The 16,789-nt window shown below is 41.5% G+C and overlaps 1 protein-coding gene across 2 annotated transcripts in view; it reads right to left on the reverse strand.

The window, feature by feature from the left end:
* LOC117430875 (sarcoplasmic/endoplasmic reticulum calcium ATPase 1-like) overlaps positions 1-16,789 on the reverse strand; it is a 68,078-nt gene that overhangs the window by 5,785 nt on the left and 45,504 nt on the right. For both annotated transcript variants that reach the window (XM_059001601.1, XM_059001600.1), the window contains exons 9-14: positions 6,773-6,861; positions 5,956-6,058; positions 3,434-3,565; positions 2,572-2,688; positions 1,892-2,110; positions 615-950 (exon numbers count right to left, since the gene is read on the reverse strand). In XM_059001601.1, the coding sequence (XP_058857584.1) occupies positions 615-950; positions 1,892-2,110; positions 2,572-2,688; positions 3,434-3,565; positions 5,956-6,058; positions 6,773-6,861 (996 nt within the window). The remainder of the gene's footprint in view (positions 1-614; positions 951-1,891; positions 2,111-2,571; positions 2,689-3,433; positions 3,566-5,955; positions 6,059-6,772; positions 6,862-16,789) is intronic.

Here is a 16,789-nt window from a genome sequence, read left to right on the forward strand (position 1 = left end):
TGATTCAGCAGCAGCCAGCTTGTTTCCTTATGGCCGCCGTTATCTGATGCCAGGGGCAAGTATGACTATTCATGAGATACGCCCTTTTTTTTTCGGCTTGTCTCGGCTCCTGTCGCTCCCACTCGGCCATTGAATGGTTTTCTCTGCTTTTTCCGGAGAAAAAATGACTAAAAAACAGTTTTTTGCGTCTTTTTGATGATGTCGGACAGGGTCCGACATTGGACCGGATAGGAATAATTGCAATGTTGGACCAGGTCCGACATAGGACCGCAAAGGGTTAAAGGGTTAAACCTTAGCCAGCAGCACCAGTCTTTAGAGCGGTTAGTTGATATGAAACTACAGGCTTAATAATTTCATGGGATCACAAAGTTATGCCATCGGAAACTGAGAACCCATGCAAACCCTGAGAATGGTCTCTAAACGAGACCAACAAAAGGGTGGCTGACTCTTCAGAGCAACATTTTAAACTATAAAGGAGCTTGCCTAACAGCAAATCACCCCAAAATGATTAAGCTCATCAAACAGTAGCCAATACGTGTGGGTGTCTTCTATGTGTCGGAGGAATCTTTTGTTTAACAAGGCGCCCCTGTGCATCGTCTTGAAAGCCCTCTCACCATGGCTGTGATCTCATCGAAGGACTGCAGGTACTCCACTATCTTGGACTTGTGCGCGGGCTCCACCCGGGCGAAGCAGCGGGCTCTCTTGCAGGCCTCTCTCTGCACCTCAGGAGCCAGGTCATCGAACTCGCGGCCCGTGTAGGCTCTGTCGGTCACGTCCTCGTCCTCTCCGAAGATCCCGATCCGCCGGCAGATTGCCACGGCAGTGCCCTTGTTGTCCCCGGTGATCATGATGACGCGGATGCCAGCCTCTCCGCACAGGCTGATAGAGCCCATCACCTCCTTGCGAGGGGGATCTAACATGCCCACGCAGCCCACGAACGTCATGTTGTTCTGGGGGAGCAGAAGAACCAATAGGGGTCAGCAATGAGTGTGAGAAGCAGGATCTTTCTGTCAATGTAATACCACAGATTTGAATCATGTGATGCCTGTCCATAGCTCTTTTCTGTAGCATTGTGTTTGAAACCTTGCAACGTAACATTATAATACAAATACAAATACAAATAATAATAATAATAATAATAATAATAATAATAATAATAATAAGTTACATATATACAGATATGGCCAAAAGTTTAGCATCACCTAGAATTTTAGGATTGAGAACATAATTTTGATATTTTATTTAACATCATGTAATCAAATAAACTACAAAATGATATCGCAAAAGTCTACAAATCCTTAATAGTGTGTTAGATTTCAAAATGCCACATTTTTCAATTTGTCAGTTTTTCGCTAAGTATATGGAAAACTACAAAGCGGTGTGTAATTCAATATCTTAACGTAACATTAAGCAGGATTCATTCGACTTTATGACTTTAGTTAATTCTATCGGGTGATGCAAAACCTTTGGCTATAGCTGTAGAGAAGCTATCCTGCAACATCCTCTATAGTCATCTTGGGTCTTCATTATACTGAAGCTTAATAATGATAACATGTTAAAATGCAGCTTTAATATGCATTCTGTGAGAAACGAATTCATATCTGTAACCAGAGATATGAAGATGTCCACAATGGAGATACAGAATCATATTTAGTGTAGAAGCCAATGCATATGAACCTAATTTAAAAAAAAAAAAAAAAGTGTTTCTCATTTCTAGCCATCTTCAAACCTCTGTGGAGATATATAGCTGTTCTTCCCATAGAACCCATGATACAGCCGCATTGCCTTGCCAAGGTTTTCAAGTGTAATAGCTCGCTGCAGGAGAATGTTAGACAAGCAGCATTGTAATGAGCATCCCTGCTCTCAGTGTGCAGGGAGCAGCTGAGCTCACCTCGTACTCAGAGAACTTGACTGAGTTCTCCAGGTCCATCTCCTCTTTCTTGGGTGGGCTGTCCCGTGTGGCCAGGGCCAGGCAGCGCAGTGTGTCCCTCCCCATGCCCCAGTCCTTGATCACCCCCATGATGTGCTCCCTCAAGGGGGGCGTCAGGGCCGTCTTGTTGGTCCCCACTCGCACGTAGTTACAGCGCTCAATCACACTCTCCGGAGCGCCCTGCACACGGGGGAGGAAACACAGCACAGCTTTGAATGAATCAGCCACTGAAAGGACTGAAACATAGGGAGGGGCATACCAAGGAACCTCAGAACCTCTTCCCGGGTTCCTTCTCTGTTTATAGATCATACTGTTGCATTGCAGACTAAATGGAACACAAATTAACGTATATCACTACATGCAAGACAGCATCAGTCAATATGTTGGATTAATTCACTGTTTTCAATAGTTTACTAACAGCTCTAAATAACAAATTAGGAGTCAGCATATCTGAACGTACAGCAAGTCATAAAAAATGCCCATGGATACTTCAAGGAAATTTTGGGGAAAAGTTCCAAAGATACAGCCTATAATAGCTCAACTGATATCAGATAACACTTATAAGGCTAATCTTTTCAACATGGGCTTGGAACAGCCTTCTCGTCAGTTAAATGAGACCCTACCCACCCACCCCATCATACCTTCACAAACATCTTGTTTCCAGAGCCGGGCTTGGTGGGACTGCAGTACGCAGACATGGACTTGCGGTCGCGGGAGAACTCTAGTGTGAACTCCTTCTTCATCAGCTGCTTGATCACCTGCAGGGGGCAGCAATGAGACAGAGAGAGACGTCAGACCCAGGCGCGGTTCATTATAGCCTCATGAATGGGGTGAAACTCCTGCCAGGCACAGGTGGCGTTTTGATACCAGTCTGTTAATCCTCTTGACCTGGGTCCTGGGCCAGCTTGCAAGACTTTCTGTTGTGTGCACTTCAGTGCCAAACTTAAACTCTCATGGGCCACCATGGGGCTGACTTATCAGTGTTTCTTAACGACAAATGTTGAGCATCTGTTCCAAAATAAATTCAGATATATGTTTGTTTACTTTATTCTGAGTGGTTCAGACTTTATTTTCCTGTTTCTTTTTTTTTTATTCAGCCCTTATACATGTTTTACCAGGGTTATACTGTGCATTTACCATCGTTTGCCATGTTTATTAATATGCTTTACCATACCTCTTTAGTCTTTACAAAGCTTACTGGGCTTTCACTGTGCTTTAGTACACTTTGCTATGCTTTTCTAAGAAAAACTTTTATTAGGTAAATCCATTTAAAACATGTAATGAACAATCTGGGCTTTCTGTGAATGTTTAGTTACTATAAAACATTGTTTGTCTAAATATTATACTTGTATCCAAAGGTACCACTAGTGTGAACATATGACTCCAGTTTCTACAAGGCAGTTTGGACAGTTTTTAAATAAACTACTGTACATTTCCACAAGCGATAGCGGGCCATTCGAGTTGCAGCCCTCTGCTGGAGACTCCCTGTCACTGCACCCTTACCGAGTTGCAGGCTCCGGCCCTCTCTACTTTGCTGAGGTGTTTGACGTCAGTCTTGAACACGTTCATCTTCTCCACCAGGGTGGTGAGCGCTGTTTCTGTGGCCTCTCCAACCTTCTCGTAGATCCCCTTGGACTGGAACAGAAAGGGAGCGTGAATCAACTAGAGAAACTGAACAGGCAGAGACGGCACAAAGCAATCTGAGTGGCCACCAAACTGAAGGTCTGTGATGATGAATTTCACATGGTTCTATTTGAAGTTTTGCAGGCAGCACCAGTGGGTTATTCTCTGCTGAAGGGATACAAAAAAGTCTGTCCACTATATAATTCTGTACAAACACAGTATCTGTCAAATGTTGAGGTGAGGGAAGCAAGGTTAATTGCAACAAAAATGATTTCATTTTTTTTTTCTTAAACTGTTAAGACACTGGTCTTCTTTTGTAAAATCAATGTCTTATTGTGCAGCACATCCATAACTAGAAGGAGTATTAAAAGTGACATACTTCTAAACAGTTATTCGATCTACAAATTTTAATTTCATGAGGTATATCTTTTTAAATATAGCCCATAGTTGTCAAATATACACAAACACTGGTACTGAATCCTAATTTTTAACAGTGCATTAGGCTGATGTGCAGTTTACATCTAAGCCACTAGGTGGAGCCCTAGTATAACATTCAGGAGAATGTTTTTACACTTCCAGTTTTGAGGTCTCCAAAAGCTCATGATCCAAAGCTATGACATATATTTGACCTTATTTGAGTTACATTAATTTATAAAATAATATAATAATGTTTTGTTTGATAAAAGAAAAAAAAAAGAAGTACATCCTGTACCAAGGTGCACTCACTGCAGGAAATTCAAACAGGAAGAGAGGCTGTGCTGTGCTTAGCAACCCTCACACAGCTGTGTATAAGGTACTGGAGCGTTTCTCCACTCATTCTCTCATTATGTATCCGCTGAAAACATTCGCGTTTCACATAGTACTGAACACATTCTTATATCAATGGGCGATATAAAACAATGTGAACCAAAACTTGAAGTTAATCATTGCGTGCCTTGAGACTTACAGTTGAGATGTTTGTCATTTAATTTCTATACAGTTTATATTACTATTTCTAAATGTACCAATACTGAGTGTTTCATAGGTATGGATGATACAGTATCTCAGTTTAATATGAATCATGTACATGGCCTGTCTGACGGTACAGTGCAGTGCTTGGAATACTATGGAACAATTCTGTACACAAAAAGGCATAATTTAGTATAAAATTAAACATCAATTTATGAAGTATAACATTACAATAATTGTAGTCCTATTTATTTAGTCTTATTGGGTGTGGGATGGGGTGTGTGTGGGTGTGTGTATGTGTTAAGAAATCCAACACAAATGGAAAACAATCAAACTGCTGTAAATTTGTACTGACAATTGTAGTTAAAGCACACAAACATCTGGCCAATTTCCGAATTGAGAGCTAGGTGGCGCAGTAGGTTATATATATATTCCTCTCATTAGCATTATTCTTCTGTAGCTGGTTTAGTTTTCCAGACTTTATTTTCACTCAGGTTTAGTCAATTTAACCTAACACTGTAGATTCATTCCCTGTCCGACATGTCTTAGGCCCCAATCTGAATTCTGAAACATGAAACGCGCTTTGCTGTACACAGGAGGTACCTGCTGCACAGACGGTGAATCTGTAGTGTGGTTTTGGCAGGTAAAAAGCCTTGAATTAAGAAAATAATTGACCAGCCACAGTATAAAGTGGTCTGATTAAACTGGCGAAGGCAAGGTTAACAAAGCAGATGCAATCTTGGAAACATGTCTTGTGGTTAAGGATCTTCAGGAGATGAGAATAACAACATGCTGTAAATCAATAGAGAAGGGTGTCCCAGGTGACTAAGGGTGTAAACATGTGTGCAAACAAAGGTGTAGCCAGGGTAGCACACCACTAATCACAATGAATGGAACTATATTGACATAATAATGGGATGAGCTGGCATTAGCCTGAACAGCATATTTACTGTAGGGATTTCAACTGCAACTTAATGACAGGGTAAGTAATGCACCGATTCACTGAGCACTAGAGTGCAAATGTGCGATTTCTGAAAGTGTTTAAAAGTCCTAGCGTTCTAAAGCACCACGCATTGCTTAACACTTACAATAAATAGATGGAGAAGCTAGCAAGGCTATACTAGATGGTTTCATTATCATCTATTTTGGTAAACATTAGGCTTCACACACTTATAGGTGCAATATGATATTGAGTTTAAAAGTTGATACATTTTAAATATGTATGTTTCACAGGGAGCACATTGAAGCTCAGAACAGCAGTAAGTTCAGAACGGAAAATATAAAGATGTTTGCGACCCCGATAAATGAGTTTCCATAACGCTGATAAGATATCAAGCTGCTTGCTGAAATGGTTTATGGCAGTTGTAATTGTGGCAGCTGATATGCAAACAAGCTGCCTCCCTGGGATGCATAATAATCACACAGTTTTAAAGAGAGTATGCGTTGCAGCTCACCTCATTGAAGTCCAGGGAGGAGTCATTGCACAAGGCGCAGATTGTAGCCAGCTCTACCAGGCCGTCATAATCCCCACACTCAACCTGCTTCTCACCCCTCAGACTGGAACAAAAAACAACAGCTGCTGAGCCTTCCCCAACACTCCAGGGAGGTTCTTACATCCAGAACTGCAGACGCAGAATCCTAAAACCCTGCCACAAGTGAATCTCAGTCCCCAAGCGTGACATTGTGACAACAGTGATGAAGACAGTAGCCGCAACGCCTGTCTACTTAGACGTTTTACCTGAGGGACTGAGTTTCGCTTCTCACATGTTATTGCAAAGGCACATACAGGAGTGCAAGGCAAGGTTGGAAAATCCACTGGGGCAGATTTAGGAAGGTCTTTTTTTTTATACCTAAATGTAGCTTGCACCATTTTTTGTAAAAGTTAAATAAAACTTTGAATGTTACAAAGCAAGAAACAAGCCATTCTGTGTTAGTTTAATGACTTAAACACGTACAACATGTTTGTTACTAGTAGCATTGTATTCACAATAAAGCAGTTTGGTGTAGTCCTTGATAAATATGACTATTTTGTTATTTCTTATTAACACTTTCAGCATTATCACTGCCCCCCTGTTCTTGTGTTGAAGATAATATGTTTCAAACACAATGGTCTGGCTGCAGTAAGGCTTGTGACCTACAGAAAGAGCATGCAGCAGTTTATCCATTGCTTAGCGCTGTATCTGAGATATTTGCACATCTTTAATGTTAAGGACCCATTAGCTCTTAAGGACTCAGAGCCAGGGGATTCCCTGCAGCTCCCGGGATACTCACACTTCTCCTTCGGGAGCGTAGGTGGATCCAGTGATTGAGAACTCATGGAGGCTGCAGTTGGAACCGTCGACTTTATCCACGACAAACATCTGGAACCAGGAGGAGACGAGAAGGTGTTAAAGGTGGGACAAGAACGACCCAGATCCCAATGTATAGATGCAGATTAACAGTAAAACTCACAACGAGACAACTTGGCACTGCACCTGTTCTACAGCTATCCCAGTGGATGACCACAGCCAGCTGTCACGCTCAAAGACACACCCCGCTCTATCAAGTGGCAGTGAGGCACTACTGCAGTGAAGAGAGTGTGGCAATCCCTCAGCTGATTTGTAACAATACTGTGCACAGTACACACAGCGGTATGCATTCCACAGTGTGTTCTCCAGAGCTTTAACACTAACCCAAGGCAGATACCCTTCAGTGTTTAGGGATCAATTGATACCCTGGGCTCAATTCAATTTATCTCAACAGTGGTGGCTCTAAATACTGCCAGCCTAGGACCAAAACCTGCTCACATGTACCTTTAGAAACTTGATTAGGAACCAGGGCACTGAAAGGTCTCTATTTATGATCTGTATTTAGAGTTTATGACAGTGTGCCTGAAGTTATGGATGAAAGACACGGTGGCTAGTTACTCCAGCTAAATCACGATTTTTCAGTTTGAGAGCGTTCTAGTTTCTGCCTGATGGGAGCCGAGGAAACGAATTACTGACTAATTATACAGTACTGTGCAAAAGTTTTAGGCAGGTGTGAAAAAATGCTGTAAAGTAAGAATGCTTTCAAAAATAGAAATGTTAATAGTTTATATTTATCGATTAACAAAATGCAAAGTGAGTGAACAGAAGATAAATCTACATCAAATCAATATTTGGTGTGACCACCCTTTGCCTTCAAAACAGCATCAATTCTTCTAGGTATACTTGCACACAGTTTTTGAAGGAACTCGGCAGGTAGGTTGGCCCAAACATCTTGGAGAACTAACCACAGTTCTTCTGTGGATTTAGGCAGCCTCAGTTGCTACTCTCTCTTCATGTAATCCCAGACAGACTTGATGATGTTGAGATCAGGGCTCTGTGGGGGCCATACCATCACTTCCAGGACTCCTTGTTCTTCTTTACGCTGAAGATAGTTCTTAATGACTTTCGCTGTATGTTTGGGGTCGTTGTCATGCTGCAGAATAAATTTGGGGCCAATCAGATGCCTCCCTGATGGCACTGCATGATGGATAAGTATCTGCCTGTACTTCTCAGCATTGAGGAGACCATTAATTCTGACCAAATCCCCAACTCCATTTGCAGAAATGCAGCCCCAAGCTTGCAAGGAACCTCCACCATGCTTCACTGTTGCCTGCAGACACTCATTCGTGTACTGCTCTCCAGCCCTTCGGCAAACAAACTGCCTTCTGCTACAGCCAAATATTTCAAATTTTGACTCATCAGTCCAGAGCACCTGCTGCCATTTTTCTGCACCCCAGTTCCTGTGTTTTCGTGCATAGTTGAGTCGCTTGGCCTTGTTTCCACGTCGGAGGTATGGCTTTTTGGCCGCAAGTCTTCCATGAAGGACACTTCTGACCAGACTTCTCCGGACAGTAGATGGGTGTACCAGGGTCCCACTGTTTTCTGCCAATTCTGAGCTGATGGCACTGCTGGACATCTTCCGATTGCGAAGGGAAGTAAGCATGATGTGTCTTTCATCTGCTGCAGTAAGTTTCCTTGGCCGACCACTGCGTCTACGGTCCTCAACGTTGCCCGTTTCTTTGTGCTTCTTCAAAAGAGCTTGGACAGCACATCTGGAAACCCCTGTCTGCCTTGAAATTTCTGCCTGGGAGAGACCTTGCTGATGCAGTATAACTACCTTGTGTCTTGTTGCTGTGCTCAGTCTTGCCATGGTGTATGACTTTTGACAGTAAACTGTCTTCAGCAACCTCACCTTGTTAGCTGAGTTTGGCAGTTCCTCACCCAGTTTTATTCCTCCTACACAGCTGTTTCTGTTTCAGTTAATGACTGTGTTTCAACCTACATATTGAATTGATGATCATTAGCACCTGTTTGGTATAATTGTTTAATCATACACCTGACTATATGCCTACAAAATCCCTGACTTTGTGCAAGTGTACCTAGAAGAATTGATGCTGTTTTGAAGGCAAAGGGTGGTCACACCAAATATGGATTTGATTTAGATTTTTCTTCTGTTCACTCACTTTGCATTTAGTTAATTGATAAATATAATCTATTAACATGTCTATTTTTGAAAGCATTCTTACTTTACAGCATTTTTTCACACCTGCCTAAAACTTTTGCACAGTACTGTATAATAGTACTATTGTTGTCCTTTGGCTCATGCCATGAGTCCCTGTTAAATGAAGCTCGTTAACAATGAGTTACATGATTGACCTGTAACTTCCTCTTGAAAATCGTTACCGTGCCTGTTGAGAGAGAAAGGAAGGAGGGACTGAGAGCGTGACAGAACAACTTCCTGCTGCTGGCTAATGAAGTTTGGAACATGTCCTTGTGGAATTGATGCCGGTAATGTATGGATGTCGACATGCTAACCTATTTAAATGTTATCAAGAGGATAACAAAAAACCTTAAAGCACACAGGGAAAACGGGAAAAGGTACAATACTATAAAATATGTGCATATGGTAGGAGCTTATAGTATGTGTCTAATATATTTTGTATGATAAATATATACTTATATTAGAGTTGCAACAATTACCAATTACTTATCGCTATGACTTTTATTTTGTGAGCCTGAATTAAACAATTGTTGATGGTTGAATTGCCCGTGTGCTCTATTTGGAGTGTAGCGTTGGTATTGTATTACTGCGCAAGCATGTTTTCAGACGGATTTCGGGAAGAGTCACATTTATTTATTTATTTTTTGCTTCTTGCTTTTTGCCAATCACGTTTTCTCAAATGCATATGCCAAGTTTGGTTGTATCGTTAAGTCACAAGAGCCCAAGCACTTTGAGCACTGTGCAGTATTTTATTACAGCAGGATTAGACGCTGTTGTCTTGTGTAGGACTTCCTCACCAGCGATGCCACTATCTGGCAGTGACACAAAGGAAAAGGAAAGGGCTTGATACAGCCCGCCTTTGGGTTGTGACTGGAGTTTAATATCAGAACACTTCCTGTGGTCTACCCAGTGAATATTTCTCTAGTATCTGTACCAGGCCTCTGCCACAGTGGCATTCCCCCTCCTTCGCTACCATTGTAAGAGTACAGAGCTATTCCATAGTAAAAGCAAAAAGTAGCAATCATTGGAAAAATATACTGAAAGCAAGCGTGGCAAATCTAAAGCATTATAAAAGTCATTTGGTGCTGCATAGTAATTAGTAAGCAAATGTACCCTCTGTATAGGAGTCACTGCCTGATTCAGCTTGGACTTTTTCAGGGTCCTCATTCTAAAAACGTGGCCCCTCCTGCACTGCATGGTACCCGCCAATCCATGTCTGTATGTCACGCTCTTCATGGTTGACTTGACAACTGTCTCATTTTGCACCAATGTTCACTTAACTTTCGAATTGCATTTAGCTAGAAATCATTCAGGTATAAGTGGGGTTGTTATGTGATCATGAGGGCCATCTGTATGTGCACTTGTTTGATTGATCTTCTAATCCATAAACAAAACTGAATTGCAGTTTCCAACAACCACATTCACATGTACACTAAACTATCTGTTTCTGCCACAGCACTGCATGCCACCGATCCTTGGGTTGTTCCAGCACTCTTGAATTCCGCTTTGCCCTGCAGTAGGAGGGTATCATTTATTTGATCACTGTTAGGGTCAAGGCAGCTATAAAAAAAAAAAGAAATAAGCAGGGGATTGCTTTTTCCAAATAGTGTTTTTGTTATATTGAGAAACACCTATAGAGATCAAGATGAGATAATATCCTTATAGTCTTAATAATCTTTAAAAGTGTATGGGGCACGGCAGGGTAGATTACAGTGATCTAAACATCGGTGAACCCAGTATATTTTATATTGTATTAAGGGATGCTTATAAGGGATCATTAAATAAGCCCTGGGTAAAAACACCAGAGGGATTAATACAGTTTAAGGGTGGTGGGATTTAGTTTTGCCACCGTTTAAATCAATGAAGTAGACCCAGGTATTTTTAAGGACAACTTTCACTATAAAAAAACAGTAGGGTGTACATCTGACAGGAAAGGTTTCTTGGCTGAAAGGACCAAACCACACTGAACTATGAAAGCTTGGACAGGGTGTCTTAGTCAGACTAAATAGATGTATGTGGTATAATTAACTAGTTTATCGATCGCTGCAGTTACCTAACTCAGTAGCAACATGTTTAATTCTCTATAGAACATAGAGGTCACACCACTAGCCAGTGTCTAATGAATTACTATGTCTGTTAATTACTCCAGTGAAATCGACAGAGAAAAGGTTCATTGGGAGCATGAGGCACCAGGCAAACTTCACAGTGTAGTGCTCCACAACAATATGCGTAGTGAATTCTGAATGCAATTGGACTGCAGCGTTCAGTACAGAATACATACCATATGTAGCACATACTTTGTGTATATCATCTAGGCTCTCTCACTTGAGTGGATCATTTATTAACACTCTCTGGCTGCCACATGTAGGAAAGCGATTTCCAGGATTTGCACAATTCAAGACAAGGTTTCCAAATAACTGAGCACTACTGAGAACAAAATACCAAGATAATGCCACATGCAAGCTATTGACAGCAGAATACGAAGACAGCAGTTGTCAAGCAACGTGACATTTAGTAACACTTTCAATATATGTCAAACAAACAGCGTTGACATTGCAGACATACATAATAAAGGCTCTAATATTAGAACATAAGCAATAATCCCTGATATTAATCTTAATTAGTTAAACATTAGCTTGTGGCTTAATTAACATGACTCATTATGCTTGACCAAGTAAGATCAGGTCTGGATGGCTTAAAGTTGTGTCTAAGTGAACGTAGGATCACAGTGCTGTGCAATGCTGCATCCCTCTCTAGAGTCCAGCTCGCTCTGCCTTCACTGTCTTCACTCTCTTCTAGCCCCTGATCTCTTGGTTTTAAAAGTGTAGAATAAACAGTGTTGTTACTGGGAGTTTTAGTTCCACAAAGTTTATCCCTGATTAACTGTAACTTTTTATATGTCCCTTGCATGCAAAACCGTGCCTGCATTCATGCATATTTGTTTGCCTCGAGACAGGAAAAGTTTGTAGTGTGCACTTTATACAGTAAACATTTTTACATGCATGGCTTAACAGTGCCTGCGTTTCATACGAGTATTTTATGGGAGCTAAAAGACAATGACAGGGAGGGCTAGGATTCGGGCTGATAAGAAGTGCACTTGAGCAGGTATATTTCCACTTGGTGTGTTTTACATTCTGCACTATCAAGCAGGTTTATGGCCAGCTGTACCACAATTATTCTGTATCACATTTTTATTGCGAATGTTAACAAGCCTAGTGCAACAATTACCGGTTTGATGCATTGTTTCTGGGAAATGAATCATCATGCCCAAAATAAGGCATTGAATTTGGAGTCCTGGTCTGCCTTGTATGAAGCAATGAATCCCAGTAAAACAGTCTTTAATAAACTAAAAATCCAAGAGGTGGACCACAAAAAAACTAAACGTATTGTGTACATTATTTTAATTTATTTATTTTAATTTCTTAGCAGACGCCCTTATCCAGGGCGACTTACAACTGTTTCAAGATATCACATTATTTTTACATACAATTCCCCATTTATACAGTTGGGTTTTTACTGGAGCAATCGAGGTAAAGTACCTTGCTCAAGGGTACAGCAGCAGTGTCCCCGACCGGGGATTGAACCCGCGACCCTCCGGTCAAGAGTCCAGAGCCCTAACCACTACTCTACACTGCTGCACATGATGCTATAGCACCCGGATCCTACCAACGCTGGCCCTCGCTGGGGATTCTGGAGAGAGTGCTGCATTGGTTTTGGCACTCCCGCAGGTTAGAGAGGCAAAACAGACAGGGACTGTTTCTCCTCATTCCGCTATAGCGGACCCTACCGGCCAGGCACCTAGTGAGCTCAGACAGACACCTGCAGGGCTGGCTTTTATCCTCTAGAGCAGTGGTTCCCAAACCAGTCCAGGTGACCCCCTGTGTCTGCTGGTTTTCATTCCAACTGAGCTCTCAATCACTTAACTAGACCCTTAATTGAACTGATAATTTGCTTAATTAGACCTTTTTAATTGTTTTCAGCTCTTAAACAGCTGCAGAGTTCAAATTACTTATAAAATGTTATAGCTAACTTTTAATATGCAACTGAAGAGCCGAAAGCAATTAAAAAGGTCTAATTTAGCACAATTGGGAACCGCTGCTCTACAGGCCGGTAGCTGGCGGACATCGTCTCTCGAGCTCCTGGGTGTAAAAGAGGAACCAGACTTGGTTGTGGGATCAGAGGATGCCCACTGAACCTTCAGATCTCCTGAGCCATGTGGGGAATTGCTGTGGTGAGGGGAAAAAATAATTGGACTCCTAAATTGGGGAGAAAATCAGGGGTAAAGTAATTGGGCACTCTAAATGTATTTATTTGTACTGGTTATTCCACTCTGCAAAACTCCGAGCCTGCAGTGCTGCTCCACATCAATATTACATTTTCATAAACCACTACTGAAATGACTCCAAAGAGCGAAGGAGGGGGGGGAGCTTTTATGTAAAGGAAAACTTAATTTGCTGAAAATGCAAAAGAAACAGAAAAGCAGACAATGTACCCTGGCTAGAGCCAGAAGTCTCTTGGGTCACTTTGAAAAACTTATTATAGAAACTCATTTTAAAGTTAATTAGGCTGGCCTGCAGGGAAAACTTTCCAGGAGTTTGTTGTCTTGGTAAAGCATAGCTCAAAAATACATTGCCCTGCACCATTGCTACCCAACCAGATTTAATTGATATAATAAAATGATTAATTACATTAGGACCTGGATGAAGGTGAAATGGGATGGATTCAATACAGCAACGCTTTGTGACGTACATTGTTTTCCTGTTCCGTAACACCTGTCAATCAAACTCCAGACGCATGTCCCAAAAAGGATGTGTTCTAATTCAACACTACTGTTCCCTTTGAAAAAAACGACTGCTTCTAAAAAAGAAATTGAATATCATGAAAATCTAGATGATCTATCCCTTTAAGGCAGCTTGTCTTAACCGTCGATCAGCAGCTACGTCCCAGCCTGTGTGAGTGAAACACAAATGAATGGTGGAAGTCTCTTCCCCTGCTATGTAGAGACTGCCTGTCAGCTCTTAGAAGATTTGGTTTGGGATTCAAGTCTGGAATAACAACATCATGTATAACAACACCACACTATGGGAAGACTTTGATCAAGTGCTTCAATAACAATTCATGGCATGCCTTAAAATGAATGGCAGGCTGCATGAAACAGCAAAACAAAAATCAGTTTCAATATTTAATTGTATATTGTTCTGTATATAATAGAATTATCGCCAAGTGCAATCGGAAACCCTCTAGAGGGGGCTGAGAGTTCAAGATAGTAGTTTGGTGACGATGCTAAAATCGAGGCAGGGATTATGTTCCCAATGCAGTGTGTAGACGGACACGATCGCCGCATAAGAGACCAGTGGTTTTCCAAACTTGAAATGCTGGTTGGCCTCATGTGAGCAATGTGGCTCATGCTGTGTCTCAATCAACAAACATATGTCTAAACAGAATCAACAGAAACGTTCCTTGTGGAAGTAAAACCTTCACGCAGGCACGGCTGTTTGTTATTGCGTCGGCTCACGAACGGCCATCATGCATTTTGTCTCGCTCAACCCGGGTCGACATCCTGAGGTGGGTCGCTGGGACCCGAGTACGACCCAGTGAAGTGGTTTCACACTACGTGGGATTGTGACCTGGGTAGCCTGAACCCGGGTCTGGACCCAGATGGGAGTGCCAGTGTGAAAGGGGCTTTAACATACACTAGCGCTGTGAATGGAAACTTTAAATAATGATTCCCAGCCATGTAAATCTGGCAATCTTTTACATTTACCACCAGCATGGGTATATCTAGCATGGGATACATTTTTGTTATTCCACTTAAGTTGGATAACATGCTTGCCGGGACTAGTTTTGAATGTGTCTTCGCTTGTGTCTTTGCTTACATTCCAATCCAGTGGTGAGCTGATGAAATATAAACAATACTGCCACCGATATGTGTTTTAAATTGTTTGAAATAATTTCAGATTGCCATTGTTGTTTCGATTTGGATGCCGGTTTCCTTGAGAACGAGTTTAGTCAAGAAATGTCAGTTACCAATCTGCCTGTGTCTGACTTATCTAAACAGCCTGTAGCCCCTTCATTAACACCAATAAGAAACAGAGAGGCTGCAAATTGACCTGAAGGTTCTATTTAAAAAGATTGTTGCGGAGAGGCCATCAACAGAGCTAGAAATGAATCTGCGTCAAAGCACAGTCTGTTGTGAATGAAAGTAAAGCTCCACCACTGAATTAATTGATTTAATATAAAACATGTAGAAAACAGAATACTAAATGATTCATCTTAGGAAAATGTCCTTACATAAACCACCCGTCCCTGTCGGGGCTCGTGGTTCACTGAGGCATCCTCCTGGAATTAATAAAAACTATATACCCCAAACGATCATTCAATATCCTCTGTTTATACATACAGCATTAACCAGGAAGCAGTACATCACTTGATTTGTGCTGTTTTGAACAGACAGCTTGGGAAGCCAAGAAAAATTATTGATATGCAGTAGCTGATGACATGTTCAAATCATCACAAAGCACTACAAGGTATTAAACTAGATGAAAACAAGAACGTGATTTTGTGTAATAGAAGCATGAGGACCCGCTGGTATTTTTGTTTATTTTTAAATGCATGCCACTAATACAAGGTACAGGCAGTGTTTTTGTTTTTTATTTGTTACTTAAAATGCCATACATCTCAAATTGCCTTATAGTTACATTGGAAGAGTGACATGGTGTGTACTAGTGGCTGTCTTTCCTCCCAAACTTACATCCTGCATCCTGTCTGAAGGCTCTACAAAGCAAAGTCTTCACTTATTATTATTATTATTATTATTTATTTCTTAGCAGACGCCCTTATCCAGGGCGACTTACAATCGTAAGCAAATACATTATCACTGCTGCTTGGCATCAGTCAATAGCTGTTACTTTAAATACAGCTGTTGGAACAGAAGGTGTTAAAAGCCATACTGTGGTTCACAGAACCACATTAATAAGCGACACAGTTTTAACAGCTGTGAGTGTGGCAGTTCGAGATCAATCCCTTCAATACTTGAACAGTCCTACAAGGAGGCACTCATATTTTTTTCCCTGTTTTTCTTTTAACCCAAAAGCAGGATTCCGTCTTCAGAGCGATGTTTAAGTCCGTGGCCATGGCAACAGGGCCTTGCGCTATTTCAGTTTCTGCTCAAGACCTACTTGCTCTGTCTGTGAGTAATGTTATGGCATTGAAACAGGAACCCCAGGCTTGGGCAGCTGTAATTGGATTACAATATATTTTCCACATGCCATAATAATGTTATCCTTAACAGTGCACAGCACAGAGGAAGTGAATCCACAGCCAAACGCTGCACTACACACACACACTATCTCATTCTTCACAGAGGACCTGGTGTTTGGCAAAGTCAGAAAGCTGCATTAAAAACTTGTCGCCGTGTTTATCTTATAAGGGTGGGGACTTGAACTGAGCTCTAATATAAAACAAAGAAGGGAACTCTGCTGGAGCGTGGCCAACCTCTCTGCACAGGTTCCACTACAACCGGCTTCAAGATCTGAAAGAAAAGCAAGACATGTTGGTTTTGAAAGCCTTTCCACATTTATGGAAACTTTCAGCGTCATCAGGAAATCATCTGTTTGATCGCCTTGGAATAGACAGGCAGCTCTATAAATCAAACCAATGGCTATAAAACTGGAAATTTAGTTTATTTACCTGCTTACTGCATGTCTTCTCTGTCCCTATTACTGTACATTGCCTCAGCTTTATTGCCTTATATTTATCCACAAGGATGGAAATTAGACT

The sequence above is a fragment of the Acipenser ruthenus genome, chromosome 26 (assembly GCF_902713425.1).
Source record: "Acipenser ruthenus chromosome 26, fAciRut3.2 maternal haplotype, whole genome shotgun sequence".
Taxonomy (NCBI): domain Eukaryota; kingdom Metazoa; phylum Chordata; class Actinopteri; order Acipenseriformes; family Acipenseridae; genus Acipenser; species Acipenser ruthenus.